Source organism: Mesoplodon densirostris, chromosome 14 (genome assembly GCF_025265405.1).
Source record: "Mesoplodon densirostris isolate mMesDen1 chromosome 14, mMesDen1 primary haplotype, whole genome shotgun sequence".
NCBI classification, from domain to species: Eukaryota; Metazoa; Chordata; class Mammalia; order Artiodactyla; family Ziphiidae; genus Mesoplodon; species Mesoplodon densirostris.
In genome coordinates, this window is record NC_082674.1 from 71,011,872 (window position 1) to 71,035,614 (window position 23,743).

The window sequence follows — 23,743 nt, forward strand, 5'->3', positions numbered from 1 at the left end:
TACGGAGGGGTCTTAAAATATTCTATTTCAGAAAATAGGCTTGAGACTTATTGCAAAGACTTATAAAGGTGAAAATAAAAACCTAATCCTAGAAGTGTGATGTCTAAATGACATTTTAAAAGGAGGACTTAAATTTGATGAGAAGCTTGAGAGCTTCAAAGAAAGAAGGCTGAATGCAGTGTAGGTTCATGGCATGTATCGTCGGGGCCCCTCCATGCATCCACGCCCCTCAAATATCATTTATAGAGGAGGCACCTGAGAAGGTAAAGGCCTGAGCCTCACAGTTTCTTGAGGAGTCTGGAGTTGGTATGTGGAATTTTTTTTGTTTGTTAGTTTTTTAATTTTATTGAAGTATAGTTGATTTACAATGTTATGTTAACTTCTGCTGTACAGCGAAGTGATTCAGTTATACATATATGTGGGTATATATACATATATATATACATGCTTTTTCATATTCTTTTCCACCATGGAATATCACAGGATATTGAATACAGTTCCCTGTGCTATACAGTAGGACCTTGTTGTTTATTCCATCCTATATATACTAGTTTGCATCTGCTAATCCCAAACTCCCAGTCTATCCCTCCCCCACCCCCTCTCCCCCTTGGCAACCACAAGTCTTTTCTCTATGTCTGTGACCCTGTTTCTGTTTCATAGATATATTCATTTGTGTCCTATTTTAGATTCCACACATATGTGATATCATATGGTATTTGTCTTTCTCTTTCTGACTTACTTAGCTTAGTATGATAATCTCTAGGTCCATCCATGTTGCTGCAAATGGCATTATTTCAGTCTTTTTTTGGCTGAGTAATATTCCATTGTATATATATATATATATATATATATATATATATATATATATACCACATCTTCTTTACCCATTCATCTGTTGGTGGACAGTTAGGTTGTTTCCATGTCTTGGCTATTGTAAATAGCGCTGCCATGAACATAAGGGTGTGTGTATCTTTTCAGATGATAGTTTTGTCTAGATATATGCCCAGGAGTGGGATTGCTGGATCATATTGGAGTCGGTATACGTTAACTTAATGCTGTAACTTCGAGCCCTTGGTCAGCAATATAGAAGCAGCTCCTATAGGGCAAGTCCCTTTGGTACCATTTGTGTAACAAAACTCATCTTTGAAATGTAATTACAGCCAACACTCCCTGAGTGTTCACTAGGTACCATCATGCTAAGCCCTTTATGTGGACCATCTCCCCAGTCATCTCTAAAACGATGTGAAGGTGCTGTTATTTTACCATGGAAGTGACCAGCCCACCGTCCCCCAGCTAAAACGCGGAGTCGGTATCTGAAGCCAGCCAGGCTCTCCCGGGCTTGTGCTCTCAACGCTCGACAATAACGAGATTGTCGGAACACGATAAAACAACACCCAAACTGGCACATTTTAATCATACATACCCTATTACTTAAAATATATACCTGATAAGAAATAAGAAATGAAAATGTTGTGTCCATGCTACTTTATTCTTTACACAACTGAATATTCTAGTGAATAGAGAGCAAGAGAATTCTCTTTAAATACTGTTCACAGAAAGACATTTGATGTTTGTTCAAAATAAATGCTCAGTTGCCTCATCTGATCCAGACTCCCTTTGCCGCTGAATTCTGAAAAGAAGAAAGAAAAATGTACAGGTCAGATTGAATCATTATCAGGATGGAGATGAGGCCCAGGGTCATGTGATTATACAACATATTTTAAAATACCTCAATTTGGCATGTCATAAATGCCCATAATTGGTACTCATAAGATTTGTTGCTGTAACTGATCAGGCCATTAGGTCAGTGTGAGAGCTGTGGCCTCAGGGAACACCTTTCCCAGTTTGGCCAGGGCGGCTATGCTCCCCAGCATCTGGACAGCTCTCTCAGGCACCTTGGGCTGCCAGGGCCCCAGTCGCTGCCAGTTGGTCCAGGGGCTCCAGGAGGGAGGCTGGGATGCCTCTGAAAGACAGTGGCCTCACGTCCCTTGGGACCACATCAACATGAGAGACAGAAGAGGCCCAGAGCTGCCCGTGTGCAGGGACTCGAACTGCCACAGGCCAAGAAATCGCGCCAGATTTCACCTCCGGGTCTCAGAGCACCACTGAATGGAGGGAACAGCCTGGCCTGGTTCTAATCGGAAATGTTCCCACTGTAGAGAACTTCTCCCCACCAAGCACGCCAGGGTGGATTTTGCCTCAACTCAAGGGCCAGGTGAGAAGTCACAAAAGCTGTGGCGCTTCTGTCCTCTCACAGCCACTGCTGGAGACACACACCTGCAAAGAGCTGGCACGAAGCAAAGGCTGCATGGTTTGGGACAGTGCCAGGCTGCAGTGGGGTCTCTGTGATGCTGAGAGCAGGAAAGGGAGGGGGGAGAGGAGCCCCTTAGGGGGTTCACATCGCCCCCCTTTCTTGGAACTATCACCCTCTGGTTGCCTCTCCCTCCCCCACGTCAGACAGATAACATTTGTTTGGAGGAGAAGAGCTGCAATGAGGCTGACCTTGGACGATCCTACCAGGTGCTAAGGTCAAGGTTTCTTCCGTTCCTTGGCTGAAAAAAAAAAAGGAGCAGCTTACAGTACTGAGACTATACTGCCTGGAATCTGTTTCTTGGTTCCAGATCCTTTCTCTATGCCCTAAGGCTCTGTTCTCCTAACTGAGGCATTAGCAGCTTCCCTGGGGGCTCACCTGGGGAGCCCCTGTCACTGCTACTCTGTGGATCCTCTGGGGCAGTGCTCCAGGACCCTTGCTGCTCCTATGGCCCTGACACTGTCCCTCACCCCACCACTCCACCCCTTAGCCTCTGTTTATGTGGCAGGACGATCCCTAAACAATGCATCACAGGACTTCTCATCCTAAAGACATCATGGAGACCCACTGTTTCTGCAAGTACTTTCCAGAAAACAACCACCAGTAGGGCATGCAGATTTAAAAGGTGTACTTGGGATGTCATGGGGGTTTGGGAAAAGTATGACTGAGCCAAGTTAAACAGGTTGTTTCCTGCAGGACATGGTATGCTCTGTAAACCTCGGAGCGTGTCAGGTGCAGTGTTTTCGATCGTATTTGATCTTTGCAGAGCATCTCTTAGCACCAATGACCACAGAATGCTGATGGAGGAGCGCACGACTAGTCTGATTCGCACGTTTTTCTGATGCAAATACTGAAGATCTAGGGGGTGAAACAGCTAGGGAGTGGTAGATCAACAATTAAAAGACCGGGCTTCCCTGGTGGCGCAGTGATTGAGAGTCGGCCTGCCGATGCAGGGGACACAGGTTCGTGCCCCGGTCCGGGAGGATCCCACATGCCGCGGAGCGGCTGGGCCCGTGAGCCATGGCCGCTGAGCCTGCGCGTCCGGAGCCTGTGCTCCGCAACGGGAGAGGCCACAACAGTGAGAGGCCCGCGTACCAAAAAAAAAAAAAAAGAATTAAAAGACCATCTGTGACTCTGTGACCTTCGCAAGAAGCTCCAAGTTCCCTGGGGAAAAGGACGCCTAGACTCCTATTTCCACTGTGATCCGGGCCCGTGCGTCCGTGACCTTCAGGCTCTGGAACACGGACTCCGACTTTGGTTGGCTCGTGCGTCTGTCCATCAGCAGAACTCCCGCCTCCCGCCCCTGAGCTCCTCCCAGAGCCCTGGTTCGCGCAGCCCGTGTCCGCTGGACCCTTTCCTTTCCAAGCCTGGAGTCATCCATCCCCTAAGGAAGGGTGAGAAAGTTCCCCTAATGATTCACCGGTTCGCCATGGGGGTCTGGCTGGGCTCATTCCGCAGTAACTCCATAATTGGGGCGGTAGGAGAGAATCGGGGTGAAAAACAGAGAAGAGGAAATATGCTTTACCCTGAAAAGGAAAAATGGTCTTTCCAAGGTGGCAGTGTGATCCTGCAACATAAAAGCACAAACCATTATGCAACCACGCTGTGCCAAAGGTCTTTCAAAGATGTCTATGGTAGTGGTTTTCAAAGTGTGGTTCCCAGACCCAAAACATCAACAACACCTGGGAACTTGTTAGAAATGCAAAATCTCAGGTGCCCACTGAATCTCTGGGGTTGAGGCCCAGCCATCTGAATTTTAACAAGGTCCCAGGTGTTTATGGTGCACGGTCAACTTGGAGAAGCACAGATACCACACCCCTCCCCAAGTTCGCACAACTGGCCTGTGGGCCCCTGAGCCAGGAAGCAAATCTCCAGGGGCAGATGGCCCCAGGTGATGCATCTGTAAGAATGGAGATGAAATAGTACCGTCCAAGGGCATCGCTCCATGATTCCTTTCTGCTCCAGGACAAGCCCAGGGAAACCCAAAATTAGATGCTCAGCCTCAGAGAATTTTAGAGCATAGTGTGAGACCAATTCTTTCCAGAAGTGATCTAAAGGGGCTGCAAGGTGGCCTGGCTCCAAGCACTCCCCCATCCTTCTCTCTTTGAGAAGTTGATCTTTTTTGGGGGGTGGTGCTTGCTCAGGGCTTACATACCTTCTTGGTAAAATCCTCTGCAGCAGCCCCGGAATCCTGTGAAGGAATGAGGCACAGGTTCATTTAATAGGAAACTCATCCCGGAGGCTTGCAGTGTACTGTGATCCTGCCCCTCTCTGATTCCATTCTAAGGTAGCCGGAAGTCAGATGCAAAATGCCTTTCAAGAAAACAGCTAACCATGGAGCCAGCTACAATTTTCTGTTCAGGGAGGCAAGGGTGTTTTCTTGGTTGGGTTACCCTTAGGGTCCAGGACAATGTGAAACTTGTTTGCTCTTCCCAACAGCCTCGACTTGAAATTGACTCCTGGTTTAGGCAGATTTTCAAGGATATGCCATTTCAGCTTCTTCAGCTCATCTTTGCTTGTGGATCTGGCCCAATGATGGAGGCAGACTCAACCTGGAAGTCTGACACCAGTATCCAAGCAAACTGTGGCCTGTGCTTAGGATGACCCATGGGTTTCTCAGGAAGTGAGCGATTTTCTGGGGTCTTGGCATTTTCAGAGCTAAACCCAGGAACAGGAACGTCCTGGGCAAACTGGAATGAGTCGTTCACCCTACTTGGACTCACAGTGTCCAAAAAATTGTGTGTGTTTCTTTGTTTTGCTACCACACAACAAAACCTTGATCGACATTTTGAACAGGTTCAGCTATTATTGAAACTAGTCATTTCTAAACTTAAACTTTTTTAATTAAAAATGTTTTTAATTTAATTTTAATTTTATATTAGAGTATAGTTGATTTACAATGTTGTGTTAGTTTCAGAGCTTTTTTTTTTTTTTAAGAAATGAAGCTCTGCCATAAGAATAAAAGGGCAGGTGGGACAATGGGAAGCAGAGTATATGATCAAGGCAAGTGTCCATGTCATGAGGAGGAAGAGGAAGGGGCAGGGAAAGTGAAAAAACAACACGAAACCTAAAACGGAAAAAGATGAAGAGCGCAGAGGAGGAGCCGATGGTCACAGAGCTGGACCACAGCCCCCCTCCCCCATTCCCTGCCTTGCACAGCCCCCCTCCCCCATTCCCTGCCTTGCAGCCACCGTGTGGAGCTTGTACAAGGAGAAAACACCAGTGAGCCCCAAGGGGACAACAGGCATTCACCACGGTTAAGTGAACTTTTAGTGGCATAAAAATATGGTGGAAGGAAAAAGTACATACGCGCTGCCGAAATCTTTTCATCCTTTGGTTGGCGAGCTTGGCAGCCAGACGCATTAGAGAATGCACAGGAGGAAACTGCGGCAAAGAGGCGGTGAGGGTCAGACAGCGCCGGGCCCAGGCCCAGGGCTATGTGCCTTCCTGTCTGCTCACCCCCTTACAAATGGGTTTAATTTTCAGAGTAAAATCCATTTCCGAGCCTAAGCCTGAAATGTTATGATCTCAATAAAGAACCGCTTGCCTTGCTAGCACATTTCATTCCAACACTTCACTCAAAAATATTCCCTTAGGGTAAAACAGACTTGTATCTGCATTAATCCCAAACATTCTGTCCATCTAGTGTGGCTCCCCAGGTGTGCTCTCCTTATCTAAGGGACGAAGTGGAAGGACAGCATGCATAACCACCGCCCCCGTGCATTTTATTTTCCTGTATGTCTCATCTGTGACTGCCCGCACACACTCAGACATTCATACCCTGTCTTATCTAGTCCTGTGAATCCTTCCTGAGTATTTCAGCTCAGAGTAAAATTAATTCGTGTCACAGACACGTAGTTTATCTTTTCCCTTCCATTTTCTTTTCTTTTTTAGGCTAGAAAGAATTTTTTTATTGAACTCTATTTGATTTACAATGTTGTGTTAATTTCTGCTGTACAGCAAAGTGAAAATTATACACATATATATATTCTTTTTTTCATATTCTTTTCCATGATGGTTTATCACAGGATATTGAAAATAGTTCCCTGTGCTCTACAGTAGGACCTTGTTGTTTATCCATTCTAATAAATGTATTAGTTTGCATCTACCAACCCCAAACTCCCACTCCATTCTTCCCCCCTCCCCACACCCCTTGGCAACCACAAGTCTGTTCTCTATGTCTGTGAGTCAGCTTCTGTTTTGTAGATAGGTTCATTTGTGCCATATTTTAGACTCCACATATAAGTGACATCATATGGTATTTGTCTTTCTCTTTTCCCTTCCATTTTTGACCCTTCTTTACTTGCATTGCCCATGGCCTGTCTTGATACTATTCCCATCCTTACCTGATCCCCAGTACTAAATCTATACTACTCTTGTGTCTTTGCCTCAAAGGGAAAAACATTTTGCTTGGTACTTGTTTATTTTAAGGATCTTTCTGAAGACTTGGAAAGCCTTGACTATATACATAAGTGACTTTCTAATAGTAGAATTTCAATCACTGTGACTGGATTGATTCTATGACCTTCCCAATATTCTCCAAATCATACCCTGCAGAAATTCACTTCAACAATCTGTTCCTGAGGGTAACTCCAATTTATAATAAGAAAGTTAGAGGTGATGCTTTTTATTCCCACAGCACATACACACTGTGACAGTGACGAAAGATGCACACCCACGGATCACTATTGAGAATGTGGTACTTCACACTTCACAAAGCACTTTTCAGAATTTAAAACACAGAAGGTTGCAATGTAAATAGAGCTCAGTCTTTACTAGGCTTCTTGTACATCTGTTTAAGTGCATAATAAAAAGTTATTTCTTGCTAATTTTTCCTTTTCTGTAATTATTCTCTAGCTTTTCAGATCTGTCAACCTCTCCCAACCTCTTCCCCAGAGAGGGAGAGAGAGAATCCCTGCAGCCCCAGGAAAAAGCACCTAGAAAGCTATTACCCAGAGTTTCTGGAAGGCCCCTGTTTTTCTACTTATCTGCATATATTAAATGGGAAAGGACAAAGGCATGCAGAGGAGAGTGACTTTTATAGAAAGATGATTACGATAAAATACTGACCCCAGTTTTAACTGGATGTGTCGGCTCCTGAGTTCTGGAGTAATGAAATAAAAACTAAATAAGAGAAAAAAAGGTTGATTTTAATTCTAAGTGTCACTTGCTGTAAATGTGGTAGTTGCATGCTCTTATTACTAGGCTGGTGGTACTCACCCTTTTGTATATGTCTTGATTATCCTGGAAAGAAAATGAGGGTAAGTCACATGGAATTTTACTGGGGCAGGTTTCCTGTAGAAGTTACATCGGGGACCTTCCTGACTTACCTGAATATTATGAAATAAATTGGCATTCTAAAAAGAAATCCATTATACAAACTTAATAAGACTATAGTTGATGCAGAATCTTGCCAAAAGGAAAGTTGCCAGCAATATCATTATTTTAAAACTCAATCTTATTTTACCTTTTCAATCTTCAGGGGAAAAACATACTCTATGATGCATTGAAGCAATACCCTAATCAATTCCCAGATAGCCATCTAACTAAGAGGTGGGATAAAATAACGATTGCAACTTTTAATTTGCTGCTGGGCATACCCTATAATTCAGTTTTCTTAGGGTTGGTTCATATTGACCAAATTTTTTCCCTAAAAGCTTTCTACATGAATCTTCACTGTTCTTGCAGAAAGTCCAGCTTTTAACTTCTAAATCCTTGTTAGAGCACCACCCTGTTCTGTCTGCATGGATGACAGCCCAGGACAAGCTGTACTGGCAGCATATCCTACTCAAAGAGGTACTGTGAATGATGTTGTAAATATCTGGTTACTATTGATCTCATCTCCTTTACATCTAAACATTGTTGAATCAGCTCAAACTCCAATCAAGACAGAAATGAAAGTTGTTAGTAACATGTCTAATTTTGTTGCTGTGAGTATAACTTCCTACAAACTTTGTGGAGGGTTTCTGCAGTAACCAATACTTACATATTCTCTCTTTCTCTCTTTGTTATGCATGTACATGTATAAACATGAATATGGTCACACACACACACAGACACACAAAATAATGAACCAAAATTACTCATAGCAGAGGCTCAGTGGACATTAACTTTCTGTTTCCTTATGATCATCATTTCTAAATCAGCAGAAAGTATTTACTATTTTTACAACTTCCGGTCTCTTTGTCAGCATCTGTTCACAGAAGTGTGTGTGTGCGTCTGTGTGTGTGTGTGTGTGTTCTGGACACCTATTGGGCAAATATTTTTGCCCAATAGGCAATATATTTTTGTTATCATGTTCATCAACTTTATACCATTACTTTTCAAGCCAAAAAAAAAAAATAAGGAATTTGAAGATGATTTTCCAGGTGATGAACACCAACTCTCAAGATTTCATATGCACCTTCCTTGCTTTATTTATATTTTTTTTAGAGAAAAAAATATTTTTAAAATTTTATCTATCTATCTTGGAGACTACTTCCCCAACTAGAATATAAGTTCCATGAGAGCAGGTAATTTGGTCTGTTTGGATCACTACTGTATCCCCACATGACATGTAATTTTATGTATATACGTGATTATGTATATGATATGTATATGTGATTATGATCATTAAAAGAATGCAGATGAACTACCAATATTTTATGATCATTTATATTTAGGAGATTCACTCATTATTTCCTAAAACTGTATTCTTACACACACACACGTACACACAGAATTCTCCTGTAGGTAGCAAAAGAGTGTGCTTATTTACAGATATCAATTATGGTGTAAGCAGGTGCACTGTTATAAATAAAAGAATTACCATATGTATATTGATTTTTTTACCTTAGGTTGTCTAGAAAGAGTTGCCCAATATGCCAGCCACTAAAAAATGAGGAAAATGAATCAAAGATAAGTACAAATTCCTTAATCAATAGAATTAAAATTAAATTCTAAAGTTGTCTCATTTATGAACGTTGCCTTATCTTCTCACACAGTGGCCATGAATTTCAACACAACTCCCAAGATGACTTAAATGAAGCCATGAATATGAAAACAGTGAGTTTCTGCTGCAGCCAAGAATCTGATCTTAAAATAGTTTTAAGTGAACATTATCCACATGATAGTTTCAAGGCTAAGGCTAAATAAAAATCTCACATTACTGAACATTGGTGTACCTCAAGCTTCACAATATCCAAGCCATCTGGAGGGTCAGCTAGAGGTCGAGGAAATCCTATTGTGAGAAATCATAAAAATCTCTATTAGGAGAAAAGAGGTTGTAGCGTTAACTTTTTAAAAAATATTTATTTATTTATTGGCTGCATCGGGTCTTAGTTGCAGCACGTGGGCTCCTCTCTAGTTGTGGTGCGTGGGCTTCGTTGCCCTGCGGCATGTGGGATCTTAGTTCCCCGACCAGGGATCAAACCGGCGTCCCCTGCATTGCAAGATGGATTCTTAACCACTGGACCACCAGGAAAGTCCAGCATTAACTTTTAAATCTTTACCATGAAAAGCATACAGCAATTCTATTAATACCATGTTGTTAAAAGGATTGTTAAAGAAAACACACTTCTACCTACCACTAGCAAATCTGAGATTTGTACCAAAGTTAATTAAAAATTGCATGTTTTTTTATTTACCAGGAGTTAGCAGCACAAGAGTTAGCAAGTTAGGAGAGAGGGAAAAAATTACCTGGGTAACAACTTAATTTGTATTTTTTAAACGGAGCAGAGCCCTATGGTCCTTGTCCCCTCACGTCCTCCTCCTGCCTTTTGTCTGTAGAAAAACTTTAGCCAAAAGATAAGCTTAATCCAAGAAGTGAGAACATGCAGAAACAAAAGAAAACAGCCCAAAAAGACTAAATAAAAAGAGTTTAGTCAGTAAGCAAATTCAAGGACCTGTAGTTCCTGTTCAAGTGCTATAGATAATATACTGAGCCATATCCTGTGAGCTGTCTTGTAGATACTAAAACCTCCATCAGGTGGAAGAAGTTAACTACATGATGACTAGACTGTAGCCATGACATAAGCTGCCACAATTCTGAGAACTGGCCTCAAGGAAATGGGAACAACCCAACCCGAGAACTGAAGATTAACTATACCTAAAACAATCAAGATGATGCTGGTCAGACCACCACATGACCAATTTCAAGATTACCGTCAGAGCTGACTGTGCTGTTTCTGCAAGTAGCCCCCTCCCTCCATCTATAAAAGCTCTTGCCCACTGATTGTCGGGGGGGGGGTAGGCTTTGGACAAGCCTTTGTCCACCCTCCCCGCTCTATTGCCAGCACCCGAAATAGAGGAAGCTTTCCTTTCCACCAACCTTGCCTCTTTATTGGCTTTTGAGTGGTGAGCAGCTGGACCCCACTTTTGGTAATATTTTGATGGAATATATAAGGACAGGATATCAAGGGATGGTGTCAATAAGTATGTGCATCAGAGTCACTCTTGGAACTTTTAAGAAATATGGATACCTGTCTCTCTGCTTCATCAGACTCTTCAGGAATAGGGATATGGGGAAGGTTGCTACTGGCATGCAGCTGAACCCCATACCGGTCAACTTTTATCTGACCTAGATGAAGTCTTCATCTCATTTGCATGTAACACAACACTTGGAGGAAAAGCTAATACTGCAACTGAAATAATCAATGGGATATGTCAAAACTAAGAAGATGAAATTAAATGGAATAAATATAAGACCCTGAATTTAGATTTTAAAAACCTGAGACAGGGAATATCTGGCTCTAGAGTAGTATTTTTTTAAAAAAATACTGAGTGATATATTGCTCCCTGCTGTCTCACTATAAGCCAAGAAAAAGCTGAGACAATCTTGTGCTGGATTCAAAAGATAGTGTCCCAACCTTGAAAGGTAATAGTCCTACTTGAAATGATAGGATTTGTGATGAGTTAAAGGAACTGAGCACAGTTTTCTTTGGCAAAGGGAAAAATTAGGAAGTGTGTGTTAACTGCCATCAACTGTTTTGAGAACTGTCATAAGAAATATTAGTCTTGGACTTCCCTGGTGGCGCAGTGGTTGAGAGTCCGCCTGCCAATGCAGGGGACACAGGTTCGTGCCCCAGACTGGGAAGATCCCACATGCCGCAGAGCTGCTGGGCCTGTGAGCCATGGCAGCTGAGCCTGCGCGTCTGGAGCCTGTGCTCCACAACGGGAGAGGCCACTATGGTGAGAGGCCCGTGTACCGCAAAAAAAAAAAAAAAGAAAGAAAAGAAATATTAGTCTTATTCTGTATATCCCCAAAGGTCAGAACTAGGGCTAGTGGTTAGAAGTTGCATGTGATCAGATTTCAGCTCAGGGTAAAGAAGTTTGTGATGATTGGAGCTATTCAAAAATGAAAAGAAATTCAAACCAATCTTATAAGGAATTATTAAGAGGTTCTGTGCTAACAATACAATGATAAATACCATAGGGACCTTATCCTCAGGGAACAGAAAATTAAATTGGAGAAAGAGGGAGGTGGATATAAATATATAGACAGATAAATAAAAGGTAGTAAGAAATTTCCAAAACAAGATTCTATTGGAAACCAGGGGAGGCAGCTACTGGCTGACTTTGGCCGGTAGTGAGTTGGGTGTCACTGAAAATAATCAACTAGGGAAATCATAGAGGTGATCCCTGCTCTCCTGAGAGTTTAAACTAGATGACCTCCACGGTTCCTTGCAATGCCTAGGCTTTTTGATTACACTACAGGACATGGCAAAACAAGCATGCTATTTCAAATATATTTTCTGTTTGAATATATTTTCAAAGATTTTCTACTCCCTGAAACCAAATTTCTAATGGAAAATTCTAAAATTTTGAAATAATCTGTGTTTCCAACTGGAGCTTCCACCACGTCCTGCATCATATAGTGAGTTACCTGGAGATGGGTAACAAATTTCGACTAGGGACCCCATACCCAACCCCTGTTCCCTACAGGGAACCCCTGTTCCCTGCAGAAGCACTGGTTCTCAGAATTTGGTGAAGAGACACCCGCGTCCGGTCAGCACCTCGGACAGCACCCAAGTCTTGGAAGACATGGGGCCTCAGCTGCGCTCCCTGGGCCTCTCCCCCACCCAACTCCCAACCCCCTCACCTTCCCCGCCAGGCCCACAGGAGAAGCTAGGAGAAGATTCCCTTTCCCTGTGCTCGCTCCCACACCGCCCTTCTCTAACTGTTCCTCAATCCTCAGCCTTTGGGACTGTAAGCTGGTCTCTCTCTCATCTCTTCAGAATTCCAAGAGCACAAATGGCTACCACGTTGGAGTCGTCCCCGACTCATATTCCTCACAATTTCAGTGGCACATCCTGGGGCCAGCCCTGGGACGGGAGCTGTTTAAAGGCAGTTCTACAGGGGAAAGTAACCTCCTTTGGTAAAAGGCTGCGGCATCTAGCTCTGTCCATCCTCTCTGATGGAAGCCATTTCCAAAGGGTAGAAATGAGGGTAGGTGAGGGAGCCAAGCTAGACTCCCTCCAGAAGTGCCCTGAAAGGTCAAGGTCTGTCCCAGTCTTCCTTAGAGCTCAGGCCAGCTGGGGTCTGTTGAAGGGGTCCCCTTACCTGAGGAGGGAATCTGTAGTAGGCAGAAGCAATAAATGGCCAAGATGGATGAGAATTGGGCAAGATGTTTCATCTTCAAAGTGCGGTTTCTCTTTGCTGGCCACAGATGTGTTCTGCTGGGATAGGAGCTGAGCATTTCTCGAATTTCCACAGGCAGAAACAACACTGCGTCTGGCCGGCCCAGTGGAGAAGGTGACTTTATCTGCATCGCCCTGAAGCCCATCGGCTGAGCACCAATCAGCTTTGCGCAGGAAGACTCGGCTTTTCTCATAAATGTCACGCTGGGCCCTTATTTGTAGAATTATATCCTCCTGGTGTAGGCATTGTAGAGTCACCTTTTGCAACCAGCAATAAAAATAAAAACTGGAGAGTCATAATTGTTATTCTATAGTGGTTTGAGAAACATTTTTTTGACTCAAAAAAAGGCTTTTTTTTTCTTTTTTAAATCAAATCACTGGATATAAATCTGTAAACTCTTGGATGATGAAGTCTTGTTTTATAAGAAGCTGTTTATTCTCCACCATTAACAAAGGATGTTTTATAGTCTTTGGTGCATCTGAGAACAAAATTTGGAGTCCTGGATATAACATTAGAAGAAATTCAGAAGTTCAGTTAAGGTTTTTAAAAAATTAATTATGGTTAGGAATTAGACTTCTTATGGTTTCTCCAGATTCATTTCTATGAACAAGTTAAACATTTCAAATTCAATCAGTATTCAAGAAAATATGACAGTATTTAATAGTAATAACAGGGGCTTCCCTGGTGGCGCAGTGGTTGAGTGTCCGCCTGCCGATGCAGGGGACACGGGTTCGGCCCCGTCTGGGAAGATCCCACATGCCGTGGAGCGGCTGGGCCCGTGAGCCATGGTCGCTGAGCCTGCGCGTCCGGAGCCTGTGCTCCGCAATGGGAGAGGCCACAACAGTGAGAGGCCCAAGTACCGCAAAAAAAAAAAAAAAATAGTACTAACAAAATTACTCCATCTACTGAGGTCCTATTTAGGATTTCACATAGGTTATTTCATGTAATTTTGCAGAAAACCTATAAGGAATGTATTTCTTTCCTAATTCTATGAATGGAGAAATTGAGGCTGGGAGAGATTAAGGAACTTGCTGAAGCCACCAAGCCATCAAGGATGCAGAGAAGGGATTTGGACCCAAGGTCACATCAGTAAGAGTGTGGGATTTTAGTTGATATGTTAATTTTTTCTAAAAAGAGCCTCCTTAAGATTGGATATGAAATAGAAAGAAGAAGGAAAAAGAATGAAGTCAGCTGTCTTGCAAAAAGTGTAACATATACAGCATATGCGAAATAGCTTTAGGATTTTTTCCACCATGCGTATCTTTAATTTTTGCCTTTAAGGATTAGGAGAATAATTTTTGGTGGAAGTTGCTCAGAATGGGCTATTTATTTATGACTTAAAATGTGGTATTTTGTCAAAAAATTTCTAATTCTTAACAGAGCAGGAATTATAAACTATAGCCATCATATTTAGCCTACTTCTTTGAGCCAGCAAGAAATAGAGATTTCTATTTATTACAGTATTTACCACTTTGGTTCAAGGAGAATAACCAAGGCCTTTAAACACCACAGAGAGATGATGTCTTTTGTATTACAATACACCCACTGCCTAACAGCAAGTCTCTACTGAATGAAAGAAAAAAAGTGAATGATTGCTTTTTGAACATAAACCTTTTATCTATATCTTATTGAATGGACATTATAGATACAAATGGACATTCTAGACACAAAACACACACATAATAGCAAAGATTTGTGGCAGTTCTACAAAATGTCAATCAACAAGTACTTTTTGAACATCTGGTCTGTGTCTACCAGTGAACTAGGTACTCTATACACAAACACACATTTTCAAATAAACCTATATGATAACTGACTTGTATCAATTAATTTTGTTTCCTTTGCATATTTTGCGCTCATTATGCCTCAGATATTCAGGATAAAAAAATAAATTATTTTTAATAAAAATTCAGAAATGGGAAAAGGAAAAACCAAGAAAAAATCTGCATTGATTCAACAACTATTCAACAACATTGGTATAGAATGAATTGTGCTGAAACCCTGACCCCCAATGTGACTGTATTTGGAAATAGAGCTTTTTTTTTTTTTTTTTTTTTTTGCGGTACATGGGCCTCTCTCTGTTGTGGCCTCTCCCATTGCAGAGCACAGGCTCCGGACGCGCGGGCTCAGCAGCCATGGCTCACGGGCCTAGCTGCTCCGTGGCATGTGGGATCCTCCCAGATCGGGGCACGAACCCGTGTCCCCTGCATCGTCAGGTGGACTCTCAACCACTGTGCCACCAGGGAAGCCCGGAAATAGAGCTTTTGAGCCAGTAATTCAGGTTAAATTGCATAAGGATGGGGCCCTAAGCCAACAGGACTGGTGTCTTTATAAGAAGAGGTAGAGACACCAGTTCTCCCCCACTCCCCCACCCCATGCACGCACAGAGAAAAGGCCAGAAGAGGTCACAGTGAGAAGGTACTGTCTGAAAGCAGAGGGGAGAGGTCTCACCAGAAACAATCTTACTGCGACCTTGATCTCAGACTTCCAGAATCCAAACTAGGAGAAAAGAAATTTCTGTTGTTCAAGCCACCCAGCCTGTGGTCTTTTGTTATGACAGCCCAACCAGACTAACACAAACACAGGGATTCTTAGCTAATTCAATACACACACACACAAAAAAGAAAGAAATACAAAGTAAAAGGTGGAAACTCTCATTGTTTAAAATGATACAATTATTCTACCCCCCAAAATCCAAAGGAATCAACTGACAAACTATCAGAATGAATAAGAGTTACGAAACAGCCGGATTTAAAGAAAACTATTTTCAGGAATAATTTTCTTAGACACGAGCAAAAACAAATTGATAAATGTTTATTAGAAAATGTAAATAGCTTAAAAAACTATGAAATATTGAGAACTAAACCAAAAGATAAATATGGACTATATTAAAAAATAAAAGTACAGAACTTTACCGAAGGACATAAAAGAATATGTGAATAAATGAAAAGGTACATCATGATCCTAGACAACATTCACTGTTGTTAAAGTTTCAACTAATGGCAAATTCACCTATAAAGTCAGGATAATCCTTACTAAATTTCCAAAATGACTTTTCATAGAATTTTAAGACTGATTCTGAAATTAATTTGGGAGAGAAAATATTCTAGAATAGGCAAGACATTTCTTTAAAAACAATGATACTTTGTTAATGTAAAAATGTACTATAAAGCAATAGTAATTATGTTATAGTGGTCATTTTATTATTGATCCACCAACAGGCAAATAGGTCAATGGAAAGGAATAGAGTCTTGAAGCAGACCAGTTTAATACAGAGTCAAGGTGGTATTTCACATCAGTGCAAAAATAATGAACTACTCAATAAATGGTGGTTAGGACAATTGGCTATCCATCTGGAAAAAAATTCCCTATTTCACACTATAAGTGAAAATAAATTCCAGAGGATTCATGAATTAAATCTAACACACACACACACACACACACACACACACACACACACACACACTTATATAATATACTATATTAGGAAAAAAAAGAGAGTAAATAATTGATTGGAAATTGCTCTTGAGCAAAACCCAGAATAGAGGAGGCTCTACAGTGGAGCTGGATTCGACCGGGATTTAAAAGACGAGTGGAGTTCGCAGAGCAGAGCAGGTAGGTAAGGGCAGTATGAAAGGTACAAAGGTGAGAAAGTATCAGAGAAAAGTGAAGCTTGGTGCTTCCAGAGATTGGGGACAGAAGTGTGGCTGCTAGCTGGAATGGGAGGAGAGACGGGCGTGGCATCTTCTGGGAGGTTGTTGGGACTACAACAAAGATGATGGGGAAGCAGAGTGAAGGGCTCGATGGAAACAGGTTGTCAGCCTGCAGACGTGTAGTGAGTAGTCAGTGAGTCATTTTTATCTGCTTACTCTCCCCATCTGCAAACGCAGCTGCCCGCCACCAGACAGCAATCCTCTGATGTCAGAACTTGGCCTCCTCCTGCAGGAAGCGAAGTGAGAAGGGAGAGGAACACATTGGTTAGCGGCTGGGCTGGCGTGGAAAGCTGCACTTGAAGAGCCTGCTATGCCGATCAGGAGCGGGATGTATTGTGTCAGAATCAGGACGTCCTCAAGGTGTGAAAGCAGGGATGGTGGGATCTGAAGATGCAGGCATCCTCAGGTGAGAAATAGTGAGGGCCAGACCCCAGAGTCTTACCGAGAACAGAGAAGAGGGGGTGGATTCAGACATTTGAACTGGAGAATTGGCAGGAGGTGGGGATGATTGGAGGCTGAAGGAAGGGAAGGAGCTGGAGAGGCCTCCAAGGGGTGAGGTCTTCAACGCAGAGCAGAGCGGCAGCCTTGACTGAGGCTGGGGATGCAGGCTTGGAGGGGGGGCGGTGGGTTGCTGTGTTGGTTACGTGCCTGCAGAGGATGCAAACAGAGGGGTCCAGGATGTAGCTGGAAACGAAGGCCTTGTGCTTTAGAAAGAGACTGAGCTGTGTGGATTTAAATCATCGTGAGCACAGGTGTAGCGGCTGCAATCACTAGAAGAGACGGCGCTTTGGGAGAATGAATGGAGTAAAGGAAGCTGAGAGCAGCGGCGAGACATTGGGAATATCAGGGCTCAAGGGCAGGGGCGGAAGAGAAGCCAAAAGGGGATCCAGAGGGAACTGTCAGGGAGAGAGGGACGGTGGATTTAGCATCTAGGATGCCGTGGGCGAGCAGTGTCGACAGGGGCTGGCGTGAGCATGCGCAGACGCAGAGGCCGCAGAGGAGCACGTGCAGACCCGCCTTCCAAGCCCAGAAGGTGAGAGGGCTGCGCACAAGGAAAGCTCCATAATAAATGAAGGGTGAAGGAGATGGGGACACGCAGGTCGGCAGAGCAGAGGAATTGGTAGAGACAGGGAGATGAAAGGAAATTGAGAAGCCAAAGTCACGGACTTATCCAAGGGGACAGCGTCACAAGCCAGGAGGAGGAATCAGTCTCTCACTTCTGAAACAGGAGGGAAGGAGATAAAGACACACACAGGGCTGGAGGTGTGGGAAGGAATTTGAGCCAGGTTATGTAAAGAAGAGGCTAAGGTACCTAGCTGGAGGCTGGTGGGAAGAGGCAGGAAGTTAGGGCAATTTAGAGGCAAAACCTCACACGGTCCATATTCCCTTTGTTAAATTCTCTTTCCACTTTTTCCTGCTCTATATTTTAAATTTTTTAATATTTTCATAAGACGGGCCTGCTTTATTCTTCACAGTGCTAAGTAATGGAATCCAAGCCCTGACATAATAGATCCTTCTAATTGCTCGTAAGAGAAATCTCAGCTAAAGAAGAAAATGTATCCCTCTCTAACTGAAGCAAACTAAACAAGATGAAAACTCAGAGAAATGTTCTTCTACATCATGTAATCATGCTCGTCCATGTTGTTTCTAACACAAGCATCATAAAATATCGGAACTTCAGAGATTGTTGCTACGGCTTCTGCAAATCACTGTAGCTCCTGTGAAGGTGGGATCCTAATTGGTCTTATTTAAAAATGTGTTGCTGTTTCACCCCATTTGAGATCTGTTTTCTGAAAGGCGTATATATTTGTGACTCTTTAAGTCAAAAGAGGGCCAGGGGCACTTTGCTCATCTTCCATCTGTGTGAAGGTAAAATAATAACAATGAACCAAACCCTATGATTTTTTTTTGTTATCGTAAGCAAAGAATTTGAAAGAATAACTCATGTAAGTTAATGGTAATAGATGCTTGAGAAGCCAGGTAGGAAATGAAAAAAAAAATGGCTACGGTCAGAGGGAAGGTTCGAATGGTCATTGTGGACAGTCTTCATGATTGTGGGCTGTTCTTCATGGTTCTGCACAGGCCAAGGAGCAGGAGAGGAAGGTTCTGGAAACTGAAGGAGATGAGGAGGGCTCTGGAGCTGAAGGACCTCAGGTCAGACCTTTGCTGGAGAGTCAGGCCACCTCCAAGAGCCATTTCCTGGACACCAACTGAGGAAAACCAGCCCTAGGGGAGATTCCTGGCCCCCTGACTGTCTTTGGGAGCCTTTAGCAAGGCTGCCTGGTGCACAGACTGCATTGCTGCCACCTTTGTTTGCAGAGACCAGCTGCCTATCCACCTCGATAAGTTGTCCCTTTTGAGTCACTTTCCCATAGTTGAGAGAAGTTAAACACCCTCCTTGGAAACAGATGTGATCATTAGCTCCATGGGGACTAAGTGCTATCGTGGTTTGTAACTTCTGAGGGCACATGGGTCTCTCCGGGTATGTGAGGGAAGCCATACATCCTCATCCCTGAAAAATTCACAGGCACATCTGGATGCCCAATTTTCATACCATTTCAGGGGTTCAGGCACATGGTTCTTTCCACAGTCCTGTTTTTCTATTGTTGTCAAAGTATAATTTACATATAATAAAATACACCCGTATTAAGTGTATCCTTGAAGGAATTTTGATAAATATATACACCCAAATAGCCACCGTCAAAATCAAAATCTGGGGGACTTCCCTGGCAGTCCAGTGGTTAAGACTCCAAATGTCCACTGCAGGGGGCACGGGTTTGATCCCTGGTCACGGAACTAAGATTCCACGTGTTGCACAGCATGGCCAAAAAAAAAAAAAAGTAAAAAAAAATCAAAATCTGGAACATTTTCATCACCCCCAAAAGTTTCCTCATGTGAGTTTGCAGTTGGTTCCCACACCAAGTCCCAGCCCTAGGCAAGCACTGATCTGTCAATCGCTGTAGATTAGTTTTGCCTAATCTAGAATTTTATATAAATGGAATCGTACATTAGGTACTATTTGTGTCTGGCTTCTTCTGTTAAGCATTATCCATGTGGCATGTACCAGTGGTTCATTCCTTTTTATTCCTGAACAGTATTCTTTTGTGTGGATCTAGCACAGTTTATCCATTTACCATGTGTGTGTGTGTGTCTATTTTATTATTTTTTTAAATTGAAGTACAGTTGATTTACAATGTTTCAGATGTACAGCAAAGTGATTCAGTTATACATGTATATATGTACATATATTCTTTTTCAGATTCTTTTCTGTTATAGGCTATTACGAGGTATTGACTCTAGTTCCCTGTGCTATACAGTAGGTCCTTGTCTACCTACTTTATATGTAGTACTTTGTATCTGTTAATCCCCCAATTCCCAATTTATCCCTCCCCACCTTCTCCCTTTGGTAAAGTTTGTTTTTCTCTGTCTTCCACAGTCCTTTTTCTTGAACCCCTACCACAAACAACCACCCACCCTCAGGAGAGGGTTCTTCTGAATGTAGCCCCCAGACCATGTGCTTGAGAAACACCCAGGGTGTGCAGGAAAAAAACAGGTTCATGGGTCCCCTTCTAGACTCCCAGAATCAGGATTGCTGGGTGTAGCACACAAGGCTATACACTGAAAACACACTTCACAGAGGGCTCTGCTGCCCTCTGAGTTTGAGAAGCTCTGCCTATGGAGTCAGGGGGCCCGGGTTAAGAACCTCAGTTCAGACAAAAGTGGATGATTTCTGGGACTTCCCTGGTGGCACAGTGGTTAAGCCACCGTGCTGCCAATGCAAGGGGCCCACGTTTGATCCTGGTCAGGGAACTAGATTCCACATGCATGCCACAACTGAGAGTTCGCATGCCACAACTAAGGAGCCCAGTTGCCGCAACTAAGGAGCACACCTGCCTGCCACAGCTAAGACCCAGTGCAACAAAATAAATAAATAAGTAAATATTTTTTAAAAATAGATGATTTATCTTGTGTACTCAATAGCTCATTCTCAGCCAATTTTGGCTTCAGAACACACAAAGTTATTTTTATATTGGTTCTGGAAAAATACTGACAAAGACAAATCTTATGCAGAAAATAAATAGATAATAGAGGACTCCCCAGAAGCTGCGTGGAATGTCTGGAGTGATCTGTGCCCCAGGCCGGCTCCATCACACCTGCTAGCGTCCACATGATCTACGCACAGCCATCTGCATGTGTAAAAATATCATTTGTGCACTAACCTAAGCAGCCCTGGTGGATAGGAAGTTTCAAGAAATCTCTGATGACTAGAATTTGTCATTTAGAGAAACAGAATGCAAACAACCCCTGAGCATTGCTGGCTTCCCTGCTCTGGGAAAGGCATCCTGGCCTTTCCATTTTATGACCCACTATGAATAATTCTCACAATGTTTCATCTCCCTATTACTCAGACATCACAAGCTCATTTCTTTTCATCCCAAGGCCATATTTTAATACAATGTAGCAATGCTCCTCTTCCGGATTCTGTGTTTTTATTACCCATCATGACACCATGAGAGCGCTGAGGCATAGGTACACTACTGAGGAAGCAATTGGTGCACAGGAAATAGAACGGGGCTATAACTACACATTTATTCCTCCTCTTCTCATTTGAGTAACTTTCTTTTTGGAAAGTCTGCTGACCAATTCATGGAGTGACTCAGTTTTCTACAGGAGACAGCTACAGAATTATTACAATTATAACTACCCAGCTGTAATATCTGACACCACCATATTTATCAGAAGGCACACATCCAAGACCTAAGCTGGTGTCATCCCATTAGGCAATTGTATAAAAAGGCTCTGGGTTGTGTTATGAATCTCTAAAACCTGGAATGTGTCAACAAAAAATAAGGATCTTTTTTTTTCACTTCACCTCTGAAGCTTTCAGACTTTGGACAAACCAAGATCAAGATGGCCAGTGTTTGACATTGTATGTTTTACATGGACGCTATTAGTTATCATATTCATGGAGACCTTGGCCTTTAGGGGGTCCTTGGTGTGGGAGATGTTACCAATCATGGGGAAAGACTAGTCAACAAATGGAGCTGGGACAACTGTGTTATCTCATGGCATCGAAATTCCAGGGAGGCCGAATGGAAGGTACACATTGTACTGACATTTTTAAGGGATCTTTAAAGGTTGAGGTGGCTCCACCTACACTTTCAACCTCCAAGATGATATAAAAGGCAGGCTGTCTTGATTCTCAGCCTCTGGCACTTTTCTTTCCCCACAGGGCTGCTGAGACCACCAAATATTCAGATGTACTTCCATGACAACAAAGGAAATTTTGGAGAAATATTTCCTTAGCTTCCTGTGATCTTTGCCCTGGTCATTGGTTGGCTCACAAGTAAGCGATAGAGAAAGTAACTCAAGCTAAGTGCAGGTCGTCATCCTCACCAGTCCTCATGGCCATAACCAGCACTTGTAGTCTAGCTCAGCTTTCTACATGGAAAAAAATTAGATTTCACACCATATAAAAATAAATTCCAGATGGGAGTAAGATTAGATAAATGTGAAATTAGATAAATTTTAAAATTTAGAAATTTTAGAACAACTGGAAGAAAGTACGCAATACTATTTTATTATTGGGGGAAAGGTGATTTCTTTATAAAGACAGCAGAAATCACTAGAGAAGATATTGATGTATTATTATAAAAGTGTTAAACTTCTGTACGATAAAATATGCTACAAACTAAGGTTAAAGACAAGCCACAATCAGAGAGAACATTTTTATGGCAAATGAAGATTTTTTTTTTTTTTTTTTTTTTTTCTGTACACGGGCCTCTCACTGTTGTGGCCTCTCTCGTTGCGGAGCACAGGCTCCAGATGCACAGGCTCAGCGGCCATGGCTCACGGGCCCAGCCGCTCTGCGGCATGTGGGATCTTCCCGGACCGGGGCACGAACCCGTGTCCCCTGCATCGGCAGGCAGACTCTCAACCACTGCGCCACCAGGGAAACCCTCAGATGAAGAATTTATATACAAATATAAATTCATATATATGCTATGAATTAATAATAGTTAACGATTAGACAGTGTTTACCATGTGCTGGGCACAGTTCTAAATATATATAAAGGCACATTATCCTAATAATCACCCTACAGCTATAAAGTAATCCTATTTATTCATTTTTCACTCTACAGACTAGGAACCTTAGAATTTAAACAGCTTACTCAATGTTACACAGCTGGTAAGGATCTGAGTCAGGACTTCAGCAAAGGATATGAGCAAGCAATTCAGAGAAGAAGAAATATAGTTGTTACCGACCAGGGTTCTTGGCCTCGCTAATAAATAGAAATTGATCAGAGGCTAGACAAGAAATTCAGGCAAGGCTTTATTGGGGCGCCTGCTGCAGCAGGGGGCAGTGAGAACAAACAGCAGTTTCCCTTGTTTGCTCGCTCCCTGATAGGGGGTGAGATTGTTCCTCATATGGGAGGAGGGTAGGGGTGTGTCCAAGGGTCGTGCCAGAGGGTTGGCTTAGGTGTTTTGCCCACCCCTTAGGTGGTGTTGTGTGGAGGGGGCATGCATAATACCCTGCTTTTGCTCCAGGCTCTTCAAAAGTGGCAGTTGGGTTTTTTGATCTCTTTGTATCTTTTGTTCAAAATTTGCGCAGAGTGCCCATGCACACAGTTATTTTTAGTCCCATAGAGTTTCTCTGTATTTTGTTGCTCAAGGAGAGCTGTGTCCAGGTGCAAGCATTGCAGCACTGCAGCAAAGGGTCCCAGATCCCATGTCTCATAGTGACCAGTAGACTAGTATTAGAGAAGTATGTATTAAAACAATTACATACCATTCACACACATAGGATTGTCAGAAATCTAAAAGTCTGACAATACTAATGTGGCAAAGAAGTGGTGGGCAAGTAAATTAGCACAACCCCTTTGCAAGCAATTTGGAATACCTAGTGAAGATGCTTGGAGTTGGGAGCCCCAGGGAGTCCATTTTGACGGTTCCTCAAGACTAGACTGCTCCAGCCCCTCAATTTTTACTGTGGGACCCCTCTCACCTGCTATTGGATTGGGCAAGACCCTCCCCCATTTCAGTGGCTGCTTTCAAACTGGTCCTCTGTACAACTTCGGGTTTCTCCTGTTCTCCAGTTTTT

At 42.8% G+C, this 23,743-nt stretch overlaps 1 protein-coding gene across 1 annotated transcript; it reads right to left on the bottom strand.

Moving 5' to 3' along the window:
• Positions 1-2,513: 2,513 nt before the first annotated feature.
• On the bottom strand, positions 2,514-12,923 carry NMS (neuromedin S). The gene is made up of 9 exons (XM_060117947.1): positions 12,851-12,923; positions 9,475-9,530; positions 9,143-9,181; positions 7,532-7,555; positions 7,382-7,435; positions 5,621-5,695; positions 4,467-4,502; positions 3,837-3,878; positions 2,514-2,552 (listed from the first exon to the last, which is right to left on the bottom strand). The coding sequence occupies exons 1-9, from the start codon at positions 12,921-12,923 to the stop codon at positions 2,514-2,516; spliced, it is 438 nt and encodes a 145-aa protein (XP_059973930.1).
• Between the last annotated feature and the right edge of the window lie 10,820 nt (positions 12,924-23,743).